The 19,975-nt window shown below is 53.6% G+C and overlaps 1 protein-coding gene across 1 annotated transcript; it reads right to left on the bottom strand.

Annotated features, from left to right (window-relative positions):
• Positions 1-134: 134 nt before the first annotated feature.
• TMPRSS9 (transmembrane serine protease 9) lies at positions 135-19,737 on the bottom strand (the record flags this gene model as incomplete). Its single annotated transcript, XM_080936039.1, has 18 exons — positions 135-296; positions 1,075-1,211; positions 1,291-1,553; positions 2,023-2,194; positions 3,517-3,916; positions 4,305-4,441; positions 5,502-5,773; positions 6,176-6,347; positions 8,360-8,678; positions 9,259-9,395; positions 10,643-10,917; positions 11,829-12,000; positions 12,759-12,872; positions 13,495-13,536; positions 15,630-15,805; positions 15,945-16,012; positions 16,786-16,913; positions 19,590-19,737. 18 exons carry the CDS (start codon positions 19,735-19,737, stop codon positions 135-137), a joined length of 3,294 nt encoding a protein of 1,097 aa, XP_080792165.1.
• Positions 19,738-19,975: the final 238 nt, after the last annotated feature.

Genomic DNA, 19,975 nt, shown 5'->3' on the forward strand with positions numbered 1-19,975 from the left:
AAGGGACTGTTTATTGGAGCAGTACACACAGTCGCAGCTAGTTCCGTCAGACTCCGTGCTCGCCTGCCACCAGCTCCCCACCGTGGGTGGCCGGCGGCTGTGTTTCTAAGCCTGGGTCTCTGGCCGCGGGGCAGTCATTCCTGGATGTTCTGGCCTATCCATCCCAGCACAGCGGCCACTCGAGTGTAGACACCTGGGAAGTGTGGCCTGCCGCAGCCGTAGCCCCAGCTGGTGACCCCAGTTAGCACCCATTGGCCGGATGGCTCCCTGCAGGCCAGCGGTCCGCCTGCGTCGCCCTGAAGGAGAGAGTGCTCTCAGACCAGCGGCCCTTGGGAGCAGGGTGACTCTTGCAGCTGCACCTCTCTGTTGGGCACTAACAAGGACCCTGAGTGGGGGAGAGGCTGCCAAAGAGCCTCACCGTTGCCGTGTGGGAAATGGGTTCAGGGCTAATGTGCTTTGTTAGCAGCGTGTGCTCGCGCTGTGCGCCTTCAGGCCAGAGCACGGTGCTGCACAGTTATCTTTATAGTTTTCCACTCGATTGCATTGACACGGGGGCTTTCTGTGAACCTGGGAGTGGGTGTTGGCCAGGTCCCGGCTGCCCCCCACCCGCACCGGAGGGAGTTACAAGTGCACCAGTGTAAGCACAGCCTTTTTATGACTCCTGGGGATCTGCGCTCAGTCCGCGAGTTCACATCCACAGAGCACGGTGGCCTCCCTGTACTGAGCCGCGTCTGTGTATGTGTTGTTGGGGCAACCTGGTCTCAAACTCAGTAGTCGCCCTGCCTGGACCCAACAATAGGATGTTGTCCCTGAACATGCAGTTGTGAAATGTGATGTCCCCAGAGTCAGGTGGGCTGGTGGAGACTTGGGCAGGCTGAGTCAGATGGCTTGTCGCACAAGCGTGAGAACCCAAGTTAAACTCCCAAACCCACGTGAAAAGCCAGGTGTGGCGAATGTGCCGCCAGCATTCAGGAGATGAGACCCCCTGGGACCCACTCCCTTAAAGGACCGTGGTGGTGCAGGACTTCGGGCCAGCCTGGGCTACGTGGACTAAAAGAACCCCTGCCCACTCACCGAGCAGCTGTCCACGCCACCCTGCGGGAAGCCTGCGCACAACATACGGCTGCTGATCTGCACCGGGTAGAAGCGGCGACATGTCTGTTCACTGAGAACTTTCACTGCAGCCTTCTGCAGCTGCCGCGCCATGGAGCCTGTGGGATCCGGGGAGTAGGTGTGGGTAGGGAGTGTCTCCAACGCCCCCTGCACGGCGCCCAATTCACGGCAGCCTACCTCCCTCACGCAGCGAGCCCCAGCCGGTGATGACACAGCGTGCGCCGTCGGGGGGCCGCGCGGGACCTGGTAGGCAGATGGGTCGCACCAAGCGGCTGCGGCGCACGGGCCCTGCCAGCTCCAGCAGCGCCACGTCGTAGTCCAGCGTGTAGATGTTGTAGAACGGATGGCGATAGATGTGTGCCACGCGCTCCAACTGGCCCTCCGCGCTGCTCAGGAATGGGGTGCCCAGGAAGGCCGCCCACTGCATGGGGTCCCCATAGCTGTAGGGCGCACATACGCGTGGGCATTGTCACCACCCCACACCTGCTCGAGGCACCGTCCCAGTGGAAATGGGCTGCTCTGTCCCCTGCCCAACTCAGGCTCACCCAGCCATGAGGGGAGTCCCTCTAAGGGGACATCACACTGCTCACACACCATCTGGAGAGCTGAGTCCCAAGGCTCTGGTCCCCCACTAGGTCAACTAATGTTAATGCAATGTTAATGGGGACAACACAGCCACACATCTGTCCCCAACCACAGGCTGAGGGAACAGCAGCAGTCCCTAGTCATTTCTACTAGGGCTCTGGGCACTCAGCCTTCCAGAGTGCAGTCTCCCTTCTGTCCCAGGACCTTCACAGCATGGGACAATCTGTCCCTTTCGCCTTGTGACCAACAGGTGCATGAGCACATGGTGGGGGGTCCCTTAAGGGACCCTCCATGTCCAGAACCCGAACCCAGGGCAGGACTCACATGTCAAAACAGTGTGCTGCAGACAGAAGCCACCTCTCGGCCACCAGTACAGCCCCGCAGCGGTGCTCCCTGCGCCGAAGCCAGAGGCTCACTTGCCAGGGCCACTCCCCAAGCGAGGCTGCACTGCCGCCTACTATTCGGGTCAGGGCCCCCGGGGGTGCCAGGCCACAGTCTGTGGAAGAGCAGGTACGGTGAGCCCGCTGCAGAGAGTCTTCCTCCTACCCACCCCAGGCTGGGACCACAACCCAGCACCCTGTACCCTGTGGGAGGGGCAGAGGGTGGATTCATGGAACCCAGCTGGTTTCTCTTTCCCGGCCAGTAGCTACCACCCCGACATTAAGTCGGGTCCCTTCCTGGCCCAGCCTCAACCAATACAAAAGGAGCCTAGAGAAAGAGTCACCTAAGGCCCCATCGAGGAATGGGAAATGCAGGAGAGTGACTTCAGAGGTCCTCAGCCTGCGCAGCCTCCTTCCTAAAGTGAGCAGCAGGCCACTGCAATTACCAGGTCAAGGTCAGACTGAGCTGAAGGTCAGGCTGGGTAAGCCAGAGCTCATCTGCTGGGACAAGGGTTTCCTGAGGCACAGGGCTCCGGGCAGAGGCCCTGCTGTGACCCCGGGCCCCGGGGCCACTCAGCACCACCCCCACATCACTTCAAGCGGAGGAACATCCTTGCTGGCCCAGTACTAAACGTTAGGAGCGGCTCCCCAACAGTAATGAGCAGAAGGGGTGAGAAAGGACTAGCCTAGGGCCTTCAGGAACTCATCCTGGGCAAGTGTCCCCACAGCAGGGACTCACAGCTGGGGAGCCTGGATATGGGGGGCACTTGTAGGACAGTGAGGGGTAGAGACACACCCCACCAGCTCTCCTGTCTACCCGAGGGACCCCAGCAAGGGAACACTGTCCCTCTCTGCTCATACCTCACCCATAGATGCTGGGGGTGGGGAGACCCTGACCACAGCCTCACCTCTACAGTCTACTTTCAGCTCTTGTAAAAAGTTGGGGTTTTGAGACATTATCTCAGTATACATGCAGCCAGAAAGGCCTTAGTCCAAGCAATCCTACTGCCTCAGCCTCCAAGACTTAAGGTGTGTGGTACCACACCTCAAACTGCAGAGGCTTAGCTGAGGCATTACCCCTCTCTCCTGCCATCTTGTTCCTCTCCCTTCCTCCTTTTTTTTTTTTTTTTTTACTTTATTTGAACCTGGACATGAATGGCAGAGCCTCCAGAACCAGCCTTCACATCCTCGCAGAGTGGAACACGGATGCCCTCCTCTGGCCTCTGCATGCACACATGTGCACACACAAATAAGTGGACAGATGTCAGCACACAGGCACACACACACAGCCGGACTTGGGGACAGTGCCCTGCAGGCTGGGTAAGCTGCCTCGGGACCCTGACATTGGACTCCCGCTCTGGAACTATAGGATGGTGTGTCTTCAGCACCGTTGTGCCGTGCCAGGGACCTGCCTGAGTCATGTCCTGTGTCACCGTACCTGGCATGTGAGAGTATGTGGTGGTGCCCGGAGCATTCGGTACTGGTGTCTGTCGTCTGGTGGTGGTCCTCCTGGCAGACAACGTCGTGTTGAGTGGTCTAGTGGTCACTTTGATGGTGGCTCTAGGGGTAGCAGGTCTGCCAGTGGTGGCTTCTGGGAGAATGAGGCCAGCCGCTGTGGTTTTGGGGGGCTGGCTAGGGCTGAGCCATGTGCTGGAGGAGTGGGGGTGAGTCATGGAGTCTGAGGACATGGCCTTCAGGATCCAGTCCTTGAGACGCGTGATTCGTGCATATACGCCAGGCTTCTTAGCTTGGGCACAGCCAATGCCCCAGCTCACAATGCCAGCCAGGTAAAAGACACCAGGTGTCTCCTCACATGCCAGGGGGCCACCAGAATCACCCTGCAGAGGATACCAATAGGCCTTTGTGGGACACCCATCCAAGGAACAGAAAAGCTCCACTCCCGCTAGGCATCGATCAGGTTTCATGTTCAGGCTTGGCTGTGTGACCTGAGGCCCTTTCCTTCTTTGATCCTTCATCAATTTTTTGTTTTTTGGGTTTTTCTTTTCCCCCTGAGACAGGGCTTCTCTGTGTAGCTCTGGCTGTCCTGGAACTCACTCTGTAGGCCGAGCTGGCCTAGAAGTCACAGAGATCCACCTGCCTCTAGCTCCCAAGTGCCTTTTTCAGCGTTGGGATGAAACCCAGGGCCTCAAACACGCTGGGGAAGTGCTGGCCACTGAGCGGTTCCTGGAGCCCAGGGAGGAGCTGAGGCATCCCTATGGCACCCACCTGGCAGGAGTCAACTCTGCCCTCCAGGAAGCCGGCGCAGAGCATGCGGTCAGTGAGGGAGAAGTTGTACAGGGCTCCACACATCTTCTGCTCTATGATGCCCACAGACGCCTTCTGCAAGATGTCGGGCTTGGTGGCTACCAGGAAAGAGGTCATCAAGCAGGGCCAGCAGGCGCTGTCTCTACCCTGGGCCCAGCCAGCAGAGCCCACAGGAAGTTTTGCTTTGTTTTGTCACTGGGTAGCTCTGGCTGCCTGGAACTCACTGAGATCCTCCTGCCTCTGCCTCTCTGATGCTGACTAAAGGTGTGCTCATCCACACCTGTGTTTCACAGAAATTCTCCTTTCTCCTTGAGGGGCTGGGGTGGAACCCAGGACACACTAGGCAAATGCTCAATACACCCCCAACTCTTGCACTCTTTAGGGTCTTACTATGTAGCCCAGGCTGGCCTTAAATCTGTGTTGCTCCTGCCTCTGTCCCCGAGTGCTGGGAAGACAGGTGTAGGCCGACATTCCAATTTTGAGGAATTTGTCCCTAAAGGACTAGAATAGTGGCTCTTGACCTGTGAGTCTTGACCTCTTCGGGGGTCACATATCAGAGATCCTGGACATCGGATATTTACATTATGATTCATATTAGTAGCAAAGTTATAGTTATGAAGTAGAAACAAAACAACTCTGTGGTTGGGAGTCCCTACAACATGAACTTTATTAAAGGGTTGTCACAGCTTTAGGAAGGTTGAGAACCACGGTGCTAGCGCATAAACATTTTCAGCTTTATAGTCTAATCTATTCCTTCAGCCATTGGAAGAAGAGCCCAGTGATAAGATATCCTGTTAGTGAACAGATTTGTACACGACCATGTGGCAATAAAGCCTGGTTTATACCCAGTCAATGGGCTCCGCATGGTCTGTGGCATAGCAAGAAGCTTGTGACTCAGGTCTGTGGGACTAAAGGCCACTGGGTCAGCACGGGCGTTTTTGCAGCCATGGACGTCTGTCTGGTCAATGAATATATAAACTTTATTTATAAACACAAATGAAGGCCCGTATGTAGACCGAAGGAGACTTGGCCGGTTCCTAGGGTGTGGGGTCGGCACAGAGGAAGTGGTTTAGGACCCAGGTGAGGGAAGCCAAGCCGCACCCGTCCCTCCCAGGCCAGGCCCCTGGACCAGTCTTTCCCTCTCTGGGACTTGCTCACCATTTCCCTCCTGCATGTTGCCCCATCCTGAGATCATACACTTCCGGCCCACGGGGAACTTGTGGATGGCCAGGGGGAGACAGACCGGCTGGATGTACTTGTTGAAGACCAAAGGCTGGGCCAACTCCAGCAAGGCCACATCGAAGTCCAGGATTCCTGGGTTGTAGCGGGGGTGCAGGGCCACCCTTCGCAGCCCCAGCTTCACGGGGCTCCCGCCAACACCCAGCAGAGACACGGTGCCCAGGTGCGCCTGCACCTGCTCCATTTTGGTGCTGCAGAGACAAGACTTCCGGCACTCCCACCCCGCACCCCAGGGAGGGCCCAGCTCTGTCTCCCCAGGAAAAGGCCCTGGTGGAGAGTGTACCCTTGGGACTTTGCTTTTGCCACTCTGACACTTCATGCAAGTTCATGAATATTGTAGGTTACCGCAGGTCAGAATGTCCCTGCTGTCAGCCAGAACCAGATGCTTGTGGTTCTGGGCGACCCCCCCCCACCCCCACCCCACCCCCCCCCACCCCCCCGTGTAAACCTTCAGCGGACAATAAGCGCTTCCTGCTTATTGTCTTGCTTGGTTTGTCAATTTTGAGCCGGGCTGACGGGAAAACACCACACTAACTAGTTGGCGCTTGCTGCATGCAGTGAGGGTCTGCTATGGGGCTCTTGGGAGGCCTTACTGGTTGAAACAGTGGGCGGCGGACAGCAGCCATCGGTCACCCACCACGGTGGCTCCGCAGAAATGTCTGGATCCTTCCTTTAGGCTGGCCTGCCAGGGCACCTCCCCAGACACGGCGCTGATTCCGCCCACGATCCGAGTGGGCTTGTCCATGGCGGGCCTGGCCCCACACTCTGCCAGGAGAGAGGAGGGAGGAGGCGGGGTCGTCATCTACTCTGGGTTCACCCATTCTGGGCCCAGAGTAACCTACATACAGAGCAATTGGGACGTCACCCAGGGCAACAAGGCTAGAGGTGTTTAAAAAAAAAAAACAAAAAATAAAACAAAACAAAAAACAAAAATCTCTACGTGGAATGACTGAGATTCACGGGATCCACAATGTCACATCTGCATGTGACAAAAGATGCTGTCCCAGAAGGGTGGGAAGGAGAGAAGGAAGAGGGACAGAAGCGGGAAACAGGGCCTGCTGGGATAACCCGAGTCAGAAGGGGGTAAGAGACAGAAGCAAACCACTAGGGAGGTGAAACTCACAACCTGGGTGGGGTGTGGCAGGGCCATTGTCTCGGGTTCGCAGCATCACAAAATACACAAAAACCCAAGAGCGTCAAAGCTGATAACACAGAGGTGCACAGCACAGGGATGGTGCCTGGCAGGACCACGCTGGTCACCACACACTCAGCCACCAGCTCCCACAGGCACCGCATGGAACTTCTGCGGGCCTGTGGGTCACTCTACGCTGTCTGGTGGGGCCTCATTTCCCATTCACCTACATTATACTCTCCATGAAGCCAGCAGTGGTGGCCTTTAATCCTAGGAGGCTAAGGCAGGAGGATCTCCATGAGTTCAAAGCTCACTTGGTCTACATAATGAGTTTCACTCCAGCCAGAACTCATAGTGGAAAAAAAAAAAAAGAAAAAGCTGTTCCAAAAAATTAAAACTGAGGGTGAAGATATGGCTCAACAATTAAGAACACTGCCTCCTCTCCAGAGGACCCAGATTCAATTCCTGGCACCCTTATGACAGCTCACAACTGCCTGTAACTCCAAGATCAAACACCCTCATTCAAACATACACGAAGGCAAACACTAATGAACATAAAATTTAAAAAAATATTAAAAAACTTAAAGTAGGGCTGGAGAGATGGCTCAGTGGTTAAGAGTTCTGTCTGCTCTTCCAGAGGTCCTGAGTTCAAATCCCAGCAACCACATGGTGGCTCACAGCCATCTGTAATGGGATCTGATGCCTTCTTCTAGTGTCTGATGGCAGCTACACTGTACTTATATAGAATAAATAAATCTTAAAACTTAAAATAAAAAAAATGTACTCCCAAAGACCTGAAGAATGACCAACCTATATAACAGATGTGTGTGTTTATGGCAGACATCAGTAATAAATTGCTTCATGGCAGATATCAATAAGCAGTTACCAATTTCCAACCAAACGTCAAGACAGATGCCAATAATAAATTGCCTATTTCCCATCAAGCTCTTTCATGGCAGACACAAATAATCAATCATCAATTTCTCACTGAGGACTCAAGGCAGACAGACATTGGCAATCAATCACCAATCCTCCATTTACAGACATCCCGGTAGAGGCGCTAGCCATTAAACCTAAACGGAGTTTAATTCCCTGAAAGCCAGTGGTGGAAGGAGAAAACTGATTCCTGCAAGCTGTCCTCAGGCATTTGCTCTCCCCCTCCCCCTCCTATAAACAAAAGCAGTGATGGGGTGTTAATCTCCACAGTTTAAGGCTGATATCAATAGTTACTCACGATAGTCTGCAAGTTTGAAGCCAGCCTGGTCTACACAAAGAGTTAAAGGACCGCTAGGGCTACAGAGAGACCCTGTCTAGACATCACCCTCCTCCAAACACACAGTGAATCGCCAGTTCCTTCTGGTCTTTCCTGGCAGACACCGACAATTGGTTACCAGGCCCACACTGCGCATGTCAAGATTTCAATTAGCCGCCCATCTTTAGCCCGTGTTGCACGGCAGACATCAACGGTCAACTGAGCACTTGCTGAATCCCTCAGGAGCCAATGGGACAGATGTGGACCTATTAGCAATCTCCTTCACTGAGTGCTTCCTGACAGTCCTCAGTAGTCTCTGCCACTCAGTGCTGAGGGAGGTGGCTCTGATGTGACCCTGCCTGGGAGGGACGGAGGGACGGCTCTCTGGAATACCTTGTGACTTGGCCGCAGTGGTGGGGTGCAGCAGTGCAGGGCTGAGGGCAGCGGTGGGTTTAGCTGAGGTGTTGGGCACCTGGCTCTCAGGGCTGGTAGGCCAGGCAGTGCTGGGGGCGCTGGGCGCTGGAGCCGCCGTGGGGGCCACAGGCGTGTCAGCTGCGCTGGTCACCTCCAAGATCCAATCCCGCAGCCTGGTGACTCGAGTGTAGACCCCTGGGCGCCGAGCTTCTGCACAGCCGATTCCCCAGCTCACGATACCAGCCAGAAAGAACCTTCCGGAAGGCTCCTGGCAGACCAGGGGTCCCCCGGAGTCACCCTGGAAAACAAAACAACATCCTCAGCTTGGGGGCGGGGACTCTCCAATTTCGTCGCCAGAGGCAGAGACAACCCAGGGCCCGGGCTGAAGCCTCTGTCTGTTCCCTATGGGCTCATGGACAGGGCTGTGGACAGAGACAGACAGACGTCCCTAGGTCTGTGGCCCCGCAGAGGGAACGCCCAGGTAGGAGGGCAGCGGCAGAGCGAGGACAGCAAATGTGATGCCATTATCATGCGTGCCGGGAGCCGCATACCTTTGTGTAATTATTTATTTTGACATTTATGTGGCGATTAGTCTGTGCACTACTTCTGAGTCGGGTGCCCTCAGAGGCCAGAAGGCATCAGATCCTTCAAAACTCTTAACCACTGAGCCAGCTCTCCGGCCCCAGCACTCTGGAGGCAGAGGCCGGCAGATCTCCGTGAGTTCAAGGCCAGGCCGGTGTACAGAGAGATATAGCCAGCTTGAACTCTGGATTCTCCTGCTTCCACCTCCTTAATGCTGGCTCGTTCCACTTAGGGACCAGTTACTTGTTCTCCGGAGGGAGGGGACAGAGGGTAACAGTTTCTCCCTGGCAGCCCACCTGGCAGGAGTCCACCTTCCCCTCCAGGTAGCCAGCACACACCATCCTGTCCGTGAGCGAGTTGCCATACAGGCTGGAACACAGGCTCTGGTCCAGCAATTCCACCGTGGCTTTCTGAAGGACCTCTGGCTTTACCACTGCCCACAGGGCAACAGAGAAAAGCAGGTGAGAGCTCTGGACCCCCAGCAATCACTTTGCACCAGGGGGCACAGAATACCATTTCCTCTCCTGATTCTCAAATTGCTGGGTCTACCTGCCCCTCACCCCAACGTCCATGTCTACTCCAACACTAAGAGACGCCAAGCTTTCATTCCCCATCTCTCTACACATGCTAGACCGTATCTGCTTTTCTTGCCTGGTGCTCAGGCCCCAGCCCCGACTTTCTACTTGCTGGAGGAGGAACTCGCCCTCTGGCCCAACAGCTCCGCCCCAAAAGAGCCAGATTCACCACCTTTGGCAGTGTATAAGCTTTTATTGTTTTCTGTGACATCATCTCTTATGGCCCAGGCTGGCCTTGACCTCACTTTATAGCCAAAGACAACCTTGGACTTCTGATCCTCCTGATCCTCTGATCTTAAATTTGGGGTGACAGTTCAATACCACCACCTTTAGCTTTACAGAATTTCTTCTTTTTCTTTACCGGAGGTATGGAATCTATAGGCTCCCCACTTGTGAGTTAAAAACTTCACCCTGGCCACGCCCCCAGCCTCTTTCTGGGGGGACTCTAGGCCGGGGCCCCACTGTGGCCACGGCCATAGCCCTGTTTTTAGTCTTTGAGAACAGGTCTTACCAAGGTCCCTGGACTGAACCCCCTGCCTCAGACGCCCAGATTATGGGCTCTGAGGCAGGAAGCACTGTTGTGAAAAGATGATGTCCGGGGTTTCAGCACCAATGTTAGGAAAAGAATGAAGAGAGTGGGAGGGATATGGCCCATGGACGTGGTGGGGCGAGGCCTGGGGGTAAGGGAGATAGATGCCTCTGGGGGGCTCATTTTGGGAATCCCTTCCCCCTGAGGGACCAGCCACAGGACGGTATAGTACAGAATAGAGTTTATTCAGGGCATGGGAGAGTTAAGAGGGTGGAAGAGGCAGAGAGGAGAGGAAGAGGAATAGAGGAGTAGAGGCTGGCCATGAGCGCGTGGAGGGGAGGAGAGAGAAGGGAGTAGGGGAAGGGGGAGCAAGAGAGAGAGAGAGAGAACAAGGCAAGAAAGAGCAGAGGGGGCAAGCAGCCCCTTTTATAGTGTCAGGTCACTGGGGCGGAGCATACCTGTCTGTTGCCAGGTAACTGAGGGGTGGGGTTTACAGAATCCCAACCAGCACTCTTGCCCGTCCGCTACTTTGGGGTAGGTCTCGGTTAGGAGTGGGAGGATGCGTGGTGGACTTACGGAAGTCCTCCTTCAGGTAACCCCAGCCCGAGATCAGGCACTTCTTGCGCGGCGGGAAGACGTGCGTGGCGGCGGGGAGGCAGGCAGGCTGCACGTAGCGGCCGAAGGGCAGCGGGCGCGCCAGCTCCAGCACCGCCACGTCGAAGTCCGCCGTGTCCGCGTCGTAGGCGGGATGCTTGGCGATGCGGAGCACGCGTGCGCTCACCGTGCTGGCCTCCGAGCCGCTCAGGTGCACGCTGCCCGCCTGGGCGGCCCACTGCGCCGGGTCCTGGAATCTGGGGAGGCCCGAGGGGTGCGACTGAGGGAAGCTTGTGACCGAGCCTCCAGCCTCAGTTCAGTTCGGGGCACACAAATGGTGGAAGGAAGGAGAGGAGAGCTCTGTAGGGTGTCCTACACACACACACACACACACACACCCGACACACACACACCCCAGACTCACACCACAAACACCACACACACATAAACACCCCAACACACATACACCTCCCCACACTCCATATACAACACACACACACACACACACACACACACACACACACGCACACACACACATGCTGAGCAGAATTGTGCACGCACTACAAGCCAGCACCTGGGAGGCAGAGGCAGACCGACCAGTGTGAGTTCAAGGACAGCCTGGTCTATGTGATTAGCAAGTTTCAGGACAACTACATGGTGAGAACTTGTCTCAAAATTAAATAAGTAATAGATAAAATAAACGAGGACTAGAATGTGAGGGTAGACACTTGTAAGCCCAGCACTCAGGAAGCTTGGGCAGGGGGATTATGGGTTCCTGGGAAGCCTGAGAAACCTAATGAGGCTTTGTCTTAAATGTAAATCATTGATTAATTTTAAGAGAGAAAAGAGGGTCTAGAGAGATGGCACAGCGGTTTCGAGCACCGGCTGCTCTTGCAGGACCCATGTTTGAGTCTCAGCCCCCGCGTGTGATGTGGGGAACAACCAGCTCCAGTCCCGGGGACTAGAAGCCCACTTCCGCTCTCTGTAGACACATGGCGCACCAACAGACATGCAAACAAAACATTCATGGATGTAATTAAGTAAACCACAAGGGGGGGGGAGGGAAAAGTAGAGCGGACTTTGGAGAAAAGAGGAAGGAGGCGTGGGGGAGTCACAGGTGGGTGGGGCCGAGAAGCAGGACTGGGAGCCAAGGCCAGGAGGGGCTCACTCGTTGAAGCAGTGGGCAGCAGACACCAGCCACTTGGCCCCGATGATGGTGGCACCGCAGAAGTGTTCATGATTCTCACGAAGACTGGCCTGCCAGGGGAACTCCCCGGGAGCTGCCTCCACACCTCCCACGATCCTTCCTGCGGACCTCCAGGCAGGCTGCCAGCCACAATCTGCAAGGATCACCGGCCGGACAGTGACCCAGGGACAATCATCATTTGGCTCCAGGTTCAAGGCATCCCCCACCCAGCCTCAGGAATCAGACATCCAAAGTCACACACATTGGTCAGTGTCAGAGAAAGGCTCAGGTCAGGTACCAGAGTATGAAGGTCAGTCATGTGACCTGCTTATTTTTATTTTATTCATTTTTTTTTTCTTTTAAAACAGACTCTTATTCCAGCCCAGGCTAACCTGGAACTCATGATCTTCCCGCCTCAGCTCCTGGGTGATTGGAGGACCCTCCTGTACTACCAAGCCCTGTGGAGCACTTTATTGATTAGTAATGATTGCTGCTGAAGGGCCAAACCCACCTTGGGTGGTGTCACCCCCTAGGCTGGAGATCCTGGGCTGCAGTGAGACTGGGAGAGAGCAAGCCCAGCCTACTCCATCCTGCCCTGCCTTCTCACAAGGGACTGGCAGCTAAAACACATGGTTTCCTATCATGCAGTACAAGCAGAGGAGGACCCCCTGCTGCCTCCGTGCAGGCTGAGAAAACTGGAAACATGGATTATCACAATATGTGATAAAATACCATGGCGTTTTCTTCATTTCTTGCTTAAATCTGAGCAACCCTTGTTCCTGGCAGCGTAGAGTTCTAAACTCTGATCCCTGCTTTCTCTGAGGACTGTCCCCTCCAGGCACCACACACACTCCCCCCCCCCCCCCCCGACAGCTTGTGAACCACATTCCTGTGTATCCAGGCCACACTGACCACACTGAGCCTCGTCAGACCCGTCGGAGCAGTCCACCCTGTCGTCACACTCCGGGTTCTCTTTGCTCACACACTGACTGTTCTGACAGGAGAAGGCATTCCCGGGGCAGTGGCCTGGGAACAGAGAACCAAGCTGAGGGCCTGGAAGCTCTTCAGACAGAGACAGCACCCTGCAGGGGTCCTTTAGGGACCTCTACAGTTAAAAACCTGTGGGGACAGAGATAATCTTTGCTTATCTCTGGGGACAGAGACAGGACTAGACAACATGGTCGCGCGTGAGACATGAGTGAGGGTGTGTGTGGGGGTCTCTCTGTGTAGCCATGGGTGGTCTGAAACTGCCTCCCAATTGCTAGGATTAAGTTTTGTTTTAGGGCTGGAGAGATGGCTCAGCGGTTAAAAGCACTGACTGCTTTTCTAGAGGTCCTGAGTTCAATTCCCAGCAACCACATGGTGGCTCACAACCATCTGTAATGGGGTCTGATGCCCTCTTCTGGTGTGTCTGAGGACAGCTACAGTGTACTCATATATAATAAATAAATAAATATAGAAATAAATAAAAACAAACAAATAGATAAAATCGGTAAACTACCCGCTAGCTTATCCTGCTGTAAAGCATGGCTTCCCAAGCCCATGACTCCTGTTTTGTCTTCCCAGAGCCCACAGCGACCACACGTGCTTCTCAGAGAGAAGCTGAAGGGACCCGCCAGGAAGCTGAACTGGGACAGGGCAGTCCTACCTGACTTTAAGTCCCTCTTGGTCACCGGACCTTCACACCTTCCTGAAGCTGAACAGACAAAGCCAAGTGAGAGCCAGTTCATGCCTGTTGCTGTCACTGAGGCTCAGGCAGTATGAAGACACCCTCTCCCTGAAAGGTCAACTGCATTGAGTGCTGGCTGTCAAGACATCAGCTGCAGGCGGTGGCAGGGCCACCAACACTTTAACCCTGTCTTCAACGTGGCTGGTGACAGAGCTGAAGAGCCACGTGAGCTGGCAGTCACTGTCAAAGCAGGAACACACTTGCCTCTGTGGAATTTTCTAGAAGATGGGCTGAAGTAATCTCTGAGACTTTATCTGTCACATCAGCACCGAGGAACAGTGAGGTGAGGTGACAAGCATTTAATGGCTGAAAGGTCTGATGTGGTTTCTAACTGCCCCTCCCAATCTTACCTCACTCACTTTGTAGACCAGGCTGGCCTAGAACTCAGAGACCTGCCTGCCTCGTCCTCCCAAGTGCAGGGATTAAAGGTATAAGCCACCTGTGAGTGGCCAGGTTTTGTTTTTTGAGACGGGGGTCTCATTATGTGGCCGAGGTGGGCCCCAGTTCCTGAAGAGGCTGCGGGGATGGGCCTGTAGCCCAGGATAGACTACATACAAGCTGTACCGTGACAGCAAATGGAATCATGGGATGCCTGTTAGTAGCGGACAGCTCTTACAGGGAGGATGTAGAACCTGTGTTCTGCTGGTTCCGTTACTGTGTGCAGTGTCCCTGCACACAGACTAAAGACCCCCCCCCAGCTGGCTCAGACTGGAAAGCAAAGTTGCTAGCAGGCAATAGCTGGGCAGGGAGACAGAGGCGGGACTTTTAGGATTCCTGGGAGAAGGAAAGAGAGATAAAAAAGAGAGGCTGGGGCTGGAGAGATGGCTCAGTGGTTAAGAGCACTGACTGCTCTTCCAGAGGTCCTGAGTTCAAATCCCAGCAACCACATGGTAGCTCACAACCATCTGTGATGAGATCTGATGCCTTCTTCTGGTGGGCATGAGGACAGCTACAATATGCTCATAAATTCAATAAATAAATCTTAAAAAAAAAGAAAGAGAGTCTGCATAAGGGACGGAGGACAGATCATGGGGTGCAGGAGCAGGAGCTGAGGCTCCGAAATGTAAGTGCGAAGGGCAAGTGGCTTCATGAGAGGGAGGGCAGCCAGATGGAAGCGGGGAAAGATGCAACAGAAAGAGATTTAGTAAGAAGTAACTCAAGACTATGGGAGGGGGTGTGTTAGCTGTGAGAAGTGATAAGCCATTTACTAGTTAAGGCAGATTTAAAACAAGGCAGCGTGTGTGTGTGTGTGTGTGTGTGGGCGCGCGCGCACACACGTCTTTCACTGGTAAATCCAGGGCTCTAGGGTGGGTGCAGACTCCTAGACATATTAAATAAATATTCATATTTAATATTAAATATTTATCAATACAGAAGGAAACGTTATGCACAGGAATGGCTCACGTCCCCAGTGGGACAGATATGTTTTAGATATTATTAATTAATTAGTTAATTAATTAATGTTTTTGAGAATAGTTTCTCTGGGCTGCCTGCTGTATTTGAACTCACTCTGTAGACCAGGCTGGCCCTGCACTCAAAGAGATCCCCCTGCCTCTGCATCCTGAGTGCTGAGGTAAAGGCCTGTGCCAGCACCACCTGGCTAAATGTTTCTAAATTAATTTATGTGTTGGGTGTTTTGCACCGTGTGCATTTCCAAGTGGGCAGAGGATCCCCTGGAAGTAAAGCAGCAGAAGGTTGTGGGCAGCTGTGGGTGTTGGGGATGGAGCCCAGGGTATCTCCAAGAGCAGCCATGATCTAACCACTGGGTCCCCTCTCTAGCCTCAGGCTCCTTGAATTATATCACACCCTTCAGAACAGGTCCAGTTTAGAATGCGTGACTCAGTTAGTTCTGGTTTCTGACTTGTCTTTGGGACCACAGTGAGCCAAGCCCGTGAAGGCACAGGTAAGACACGCACACTGCTGCCGTGAAGGCACAGAGCGTGTGGGAGCTGTGTGTCCTGTGTCAGAGGGGAAGAGATCTTCAAATTTCTATGCCGTTTGAGCTATGCCCTGCCCCCAACAGCCTTTTGTCTCCCTGGCAGCCACCCACCTACCTGTCAGCTCCACTGACTCAATGGTGCCATAGGCAGCTAGGGGAAGACCTTGTCCCCGTAGCCTCGCCCGGATCCCTTTCTGCAAGATGTCTGCTTCCTGTTCCAGGCTCGGTGGCTGGAAGGCTCGGAGCAGAAAGTGAAGCCGAAAATGCACAATCACGCTGGAATTGCCTTCGCTGGGGCAGAAGGAAAGCCTTGAGTACAGAGGGCAAGCTCACTGCTGGGAATTTCCAGAATCTTGTGGAAGGTTCTGGAATTACCTATAATCTTCTGGCATCTCCAAAATGTCTACACCTCACAGAGGCCCGAACTCACCTGTAACCAAGGACTGTGCAGCCTGCGCAGCTCGATTCCAACTCTGTCTTCTGGAAACTACTCACGAACTGCAACAGGAATGAGGGCATCAATGCTAGAACCACAATGAACGGGGCCACGGACGGGAGGGAGGCTGCCATTGGGAAACACTCTTCTGCCAGTAAATTAACAAACAGTGCAGCCGAGGCATGTACTGGAAAATGTAAGAACATGCGCTACTTCCAGGTTATAACCACAGGGACTTAAAGCAACGCCTCAAACAGTTTCAGGCACATTCACAGCTGCACAGGTCAGAGCAACTGAGGCAGGAGCAGCTGCATGTCCATAGAGATGGGTGGGTGGGGGATGGGGGAGGGATGGATGGAGGGATGGATGGGTGGATGGATGGATGGGGGATGGATGGTGGATGGATGGATGGGGGATGATGGATAGATGGATGGATGGATAAGTGGTGGGGGATGGGTGGATGGATGGATGGGGGATGGGTGGATGGGTAGATGGATGGATGAGTGGGTGTATGGATGGATGGGGGATGGGTGGATGGATGGATGGGGGATGGGTGGGTGGATGGTTGGGTGGATAAATGGATAACAGACTGATAAACAACACATGATCCTTCCAACACTGAACATGTTCAAGGCATGCAGACGTGCACAGGTGAGGTCTCTGACATGTACCCAGCACACAGGAACCTTGTGGACATGTGCTCAGTAAGATCAACACAGCGTGGACTCCATGATAAAACTGTTGTGTGTATTTAGTAGGCAGAGTGGGAGCATCTGGACTCCCCGTCCCCCCCACAAACCAGCCTCCCCTCCGCAGCATCTACAGCTGTACTTGCCAGTGTTTGCAGAGCCGGCGTCAGCAGGCGGTAGAAGTCCGAGTTCTCCTGCTGTAGGAAGCTGGTGAAGCGGATTCCCTGTAGCTCTGCCGTGTGCTCCAAGTGGATGCCCTTCGCTGACAGGAAGGCTGCGGGCGAGACCAGGGCAGGGTGAGAGAGCCCCACTGTGGGGTTGGGGCTCAGTGCCTCCTGCATGTCCCTCAGGGTGACCAGCATTGCGCCTTTGCTGACGGCCGTCCTGAGGACCCCCAGAGACAGTGTAAGGATTATAGACGCCAAGTGACCTGGGCTGTCCCCGAAGTCAGATTCCTTGACTTGAGTCAATGACATCAGAGGTGACGGTCCCTCAAGAGGCCTGGTAGTGTCCCGACCTCCTTCCTAGGATGGGACAGTGATCCCTGCAGAGGACAGAGTAAGCCAGTGGATGCCTGAACCTTTGTACAACTTATCCAGAGGCCACACTCCAGGCTTGCATGCCTTTGACAAGTTTGTGCCACATGTGAACTTCAGGTCATCAAATCTCCCTTCTTCCCTCTCTCCCTCCCCTTTTTTTCCATCATGTGCTTGAAGCAGGGTCTCTCATTGAACACCGAGGCTCACCAATTCGGCACCAGTTTGGTTCGGATGGGCAGCCAGGGAACCCGAGGAGCCCCTGTGTCCTTGGTTCTGAGATTACAAGCAGCCACCATTGTGCCTGGCTTTTTCTGGTGTGCGGATGGAGACCTGATGTCTGGCAGGGTAGACCATCTATGGGCTGAGCCATCTCCAAGCCTCTCTTCCTTTTACTCTTTTGAGGTAGGGTTTTGCTCTGTAGGCTGTGGAGACTTGGATACTACAACCCCGCTGGCCCTGCCTGCGCCACCATGTCTCCTAAAGGAGCTTCTGACTGCTCAGTATACTCCACTTAGGAGGCGGACACATGAATACTGGGGCATCAGGGTATTTAAGACCAACATGAGTCCCGTAGCAAGTCCTAATTATAGACAAAAATTAAATTAGGGTCTGGAGAGACAGCTCAGCAGTTTGAACTGTATGCATATGGCACACAGATGTGCAAGTAAAAAGCTCAAAGAAATAACATTTTTATTTATTTATTTACTTATTATATATAAGTACACTGTAGCTGTCTTCAGACACACCAGAAGAGGGCATCAGATCCCATTACAAATGGTTGTGAGCCACCATGTGGTTGCTGGGATTTGAACTTTGGAAGAGCAGTCAGTGTTCTTATCCGCTGAGCCATCTCTCCAGCCCAAAATAACATTTAAAAAATGATTATTACTCAGCCACCAGAAACAATGACTTAACCAAATTCTTAAGAAAATGGCTGCATCTAGAGAAGATCATCCTGAGTGAGATAACCCAGTCACAAAAGAACAGACATAATATGCAGTCACTGATAGTGGGATGCTAACCCCAGAGGCTTGCACTCCCCCAGAAACAACTCACAGACTATATAAAGTCCAAGAAATAAAGAAAACAAAAAATATACATATATTTACAAAACAAGAAAAAAAATGATTTATTTATTTATTATGAATTCCGAATTCTGCCTGAATGTAGGCCTGAAGACCAGGAGAGGGCACCAGACCTCATTATAGAGTCTGGGAATTAAACTCAGGACTTCTGAAAGAGCAGCCAGTGCTCTTAACCTCTGACCCAACTCTCCAGTCTCAGAAATAAAATTTAAAAACAAAATCGGCCAAGCAGTTGTGGTACCTGCCTTTAATCCCAGCCCCTAGGGGGCAGAGACACACAGATCTCTGAGTTCAAGGCTAGGCTGGTCTACAGAGCAAGTTTTAGGACAGCCAGAGCTACACAGAAAAACTCTGACCCAAAAAAAAAATTCAATAGAAGCAAACATGTGAATTCTGGGTCTCAGCCTTTCCTGGGGATGGATTTGTGGATTCATTGGTAGAAGAATCACCCCATGAATACCCCATGAATCACCCCACCTCTACCACTCAGTGGGTAGAGCACACCCCAGCAGGCACCAGCTGGTGGTGGGGTGGTGTGCACACCTCTAATCCAGGCCCTTTGGAGAATGAGACACAGGGACACGGGGATCAGGAGTTCAAAGTCATCCTCAGCAGTAAGAGTTTGAGGCCAGTGTGGGTTATGCCAGACCCTTCTCCTCAAAATAAGAAAATCCCTAAAAAATGATCACAAAGGTTGCGACTGCGTGTGACTGGTACAGCCACTAGGGGGCAGCGGTCAGCTATATCGGGTAAAACCAAAAGGTCCAGAAAAGCTTAGTAAATATTAGTACAGTTGGAGACTATAGAGCAATTATCAACTTAAGTTTTTATCTTTTACTGAGACAGAGTTCCTCTGTGCAGCCCTGGCTGTCCACTCCTCTGTAGACCAGGCTGGTCTCAGAATCCCAGACACGGTCCTGCCTCTGTGTCTGGAGCGCTGGGATTAAAAGTGTAGGTCACCACTGTCCGGCCAATTTACCTTTATCCACGTGAAAGTTTCCCTGTTTGTGCCCATTATCACAGAATAACCACGCTAACAAGCTGACTGTGCTGAGCTCAGCCCCTCACAGGGGGACCCCCCAAGCCACACCTCTGTGGTCCTGCCTGGCCTGGAAGGCAGTGTCCTCTGGCCACCAGCTCCCCAGTGCATGCCTGTCCCCGCTCGATTGGACTGAGGAGGGCCGGCTGCTCCTTCTGCTACCCACAGCCACTTCCTGGACCTCAGAGCTTGTCTTGCTGGCTCTGGAAGGTCAGCCCTGTGACACTTAGGATGCCCTTTTGCACGGTTCCTACTCCAAGGACCCATGCCTCCCTCCTGCCACCTACCCGAAAGGATTCCCAGGGTGAGGATGGCCATGCTGACGGCCACCGCTACAGTGACAGCCGTTCGACAATAGCCAGAGTCTGGAGCAGGGACAGGAACATCCTTTGTCACCTCTGGCACAAGTTGTAGGTCCGGCGCAGTCGGCTCCATGGCAAACGTAAGCTCCAGCTAGACACCTGCACAAGAATGGACAAAGGGTTTGTCTGACATCGGCTACACTTGGCCTACAGGAAGGGAGAGGACAGGACAGGCCCAGCCCAGCCACTGCAGCCCAGTCTGTCTAGGACAGCAGGATGGAGGATGCATCCAGAAGCCAGAAATAAAGATGTCATCAGGGCTGAAGCTCGGGAGCTGGGTCAGCGGCTGGAGCACCTACTGCTCCTGCAGA

The sequence above is a fragment of the Micromys minutus genome, assembly GCF_963924665.1.
Source record: "Micromys minutus genome assembly, chromosome: 22".
NCBI classification, from domain to species: domain Eukaryota; kingdom Metazoa; phylum Chordata; class Mammalia; order Rodentia; family Muridae; genus Micromys; species Micromys minutus.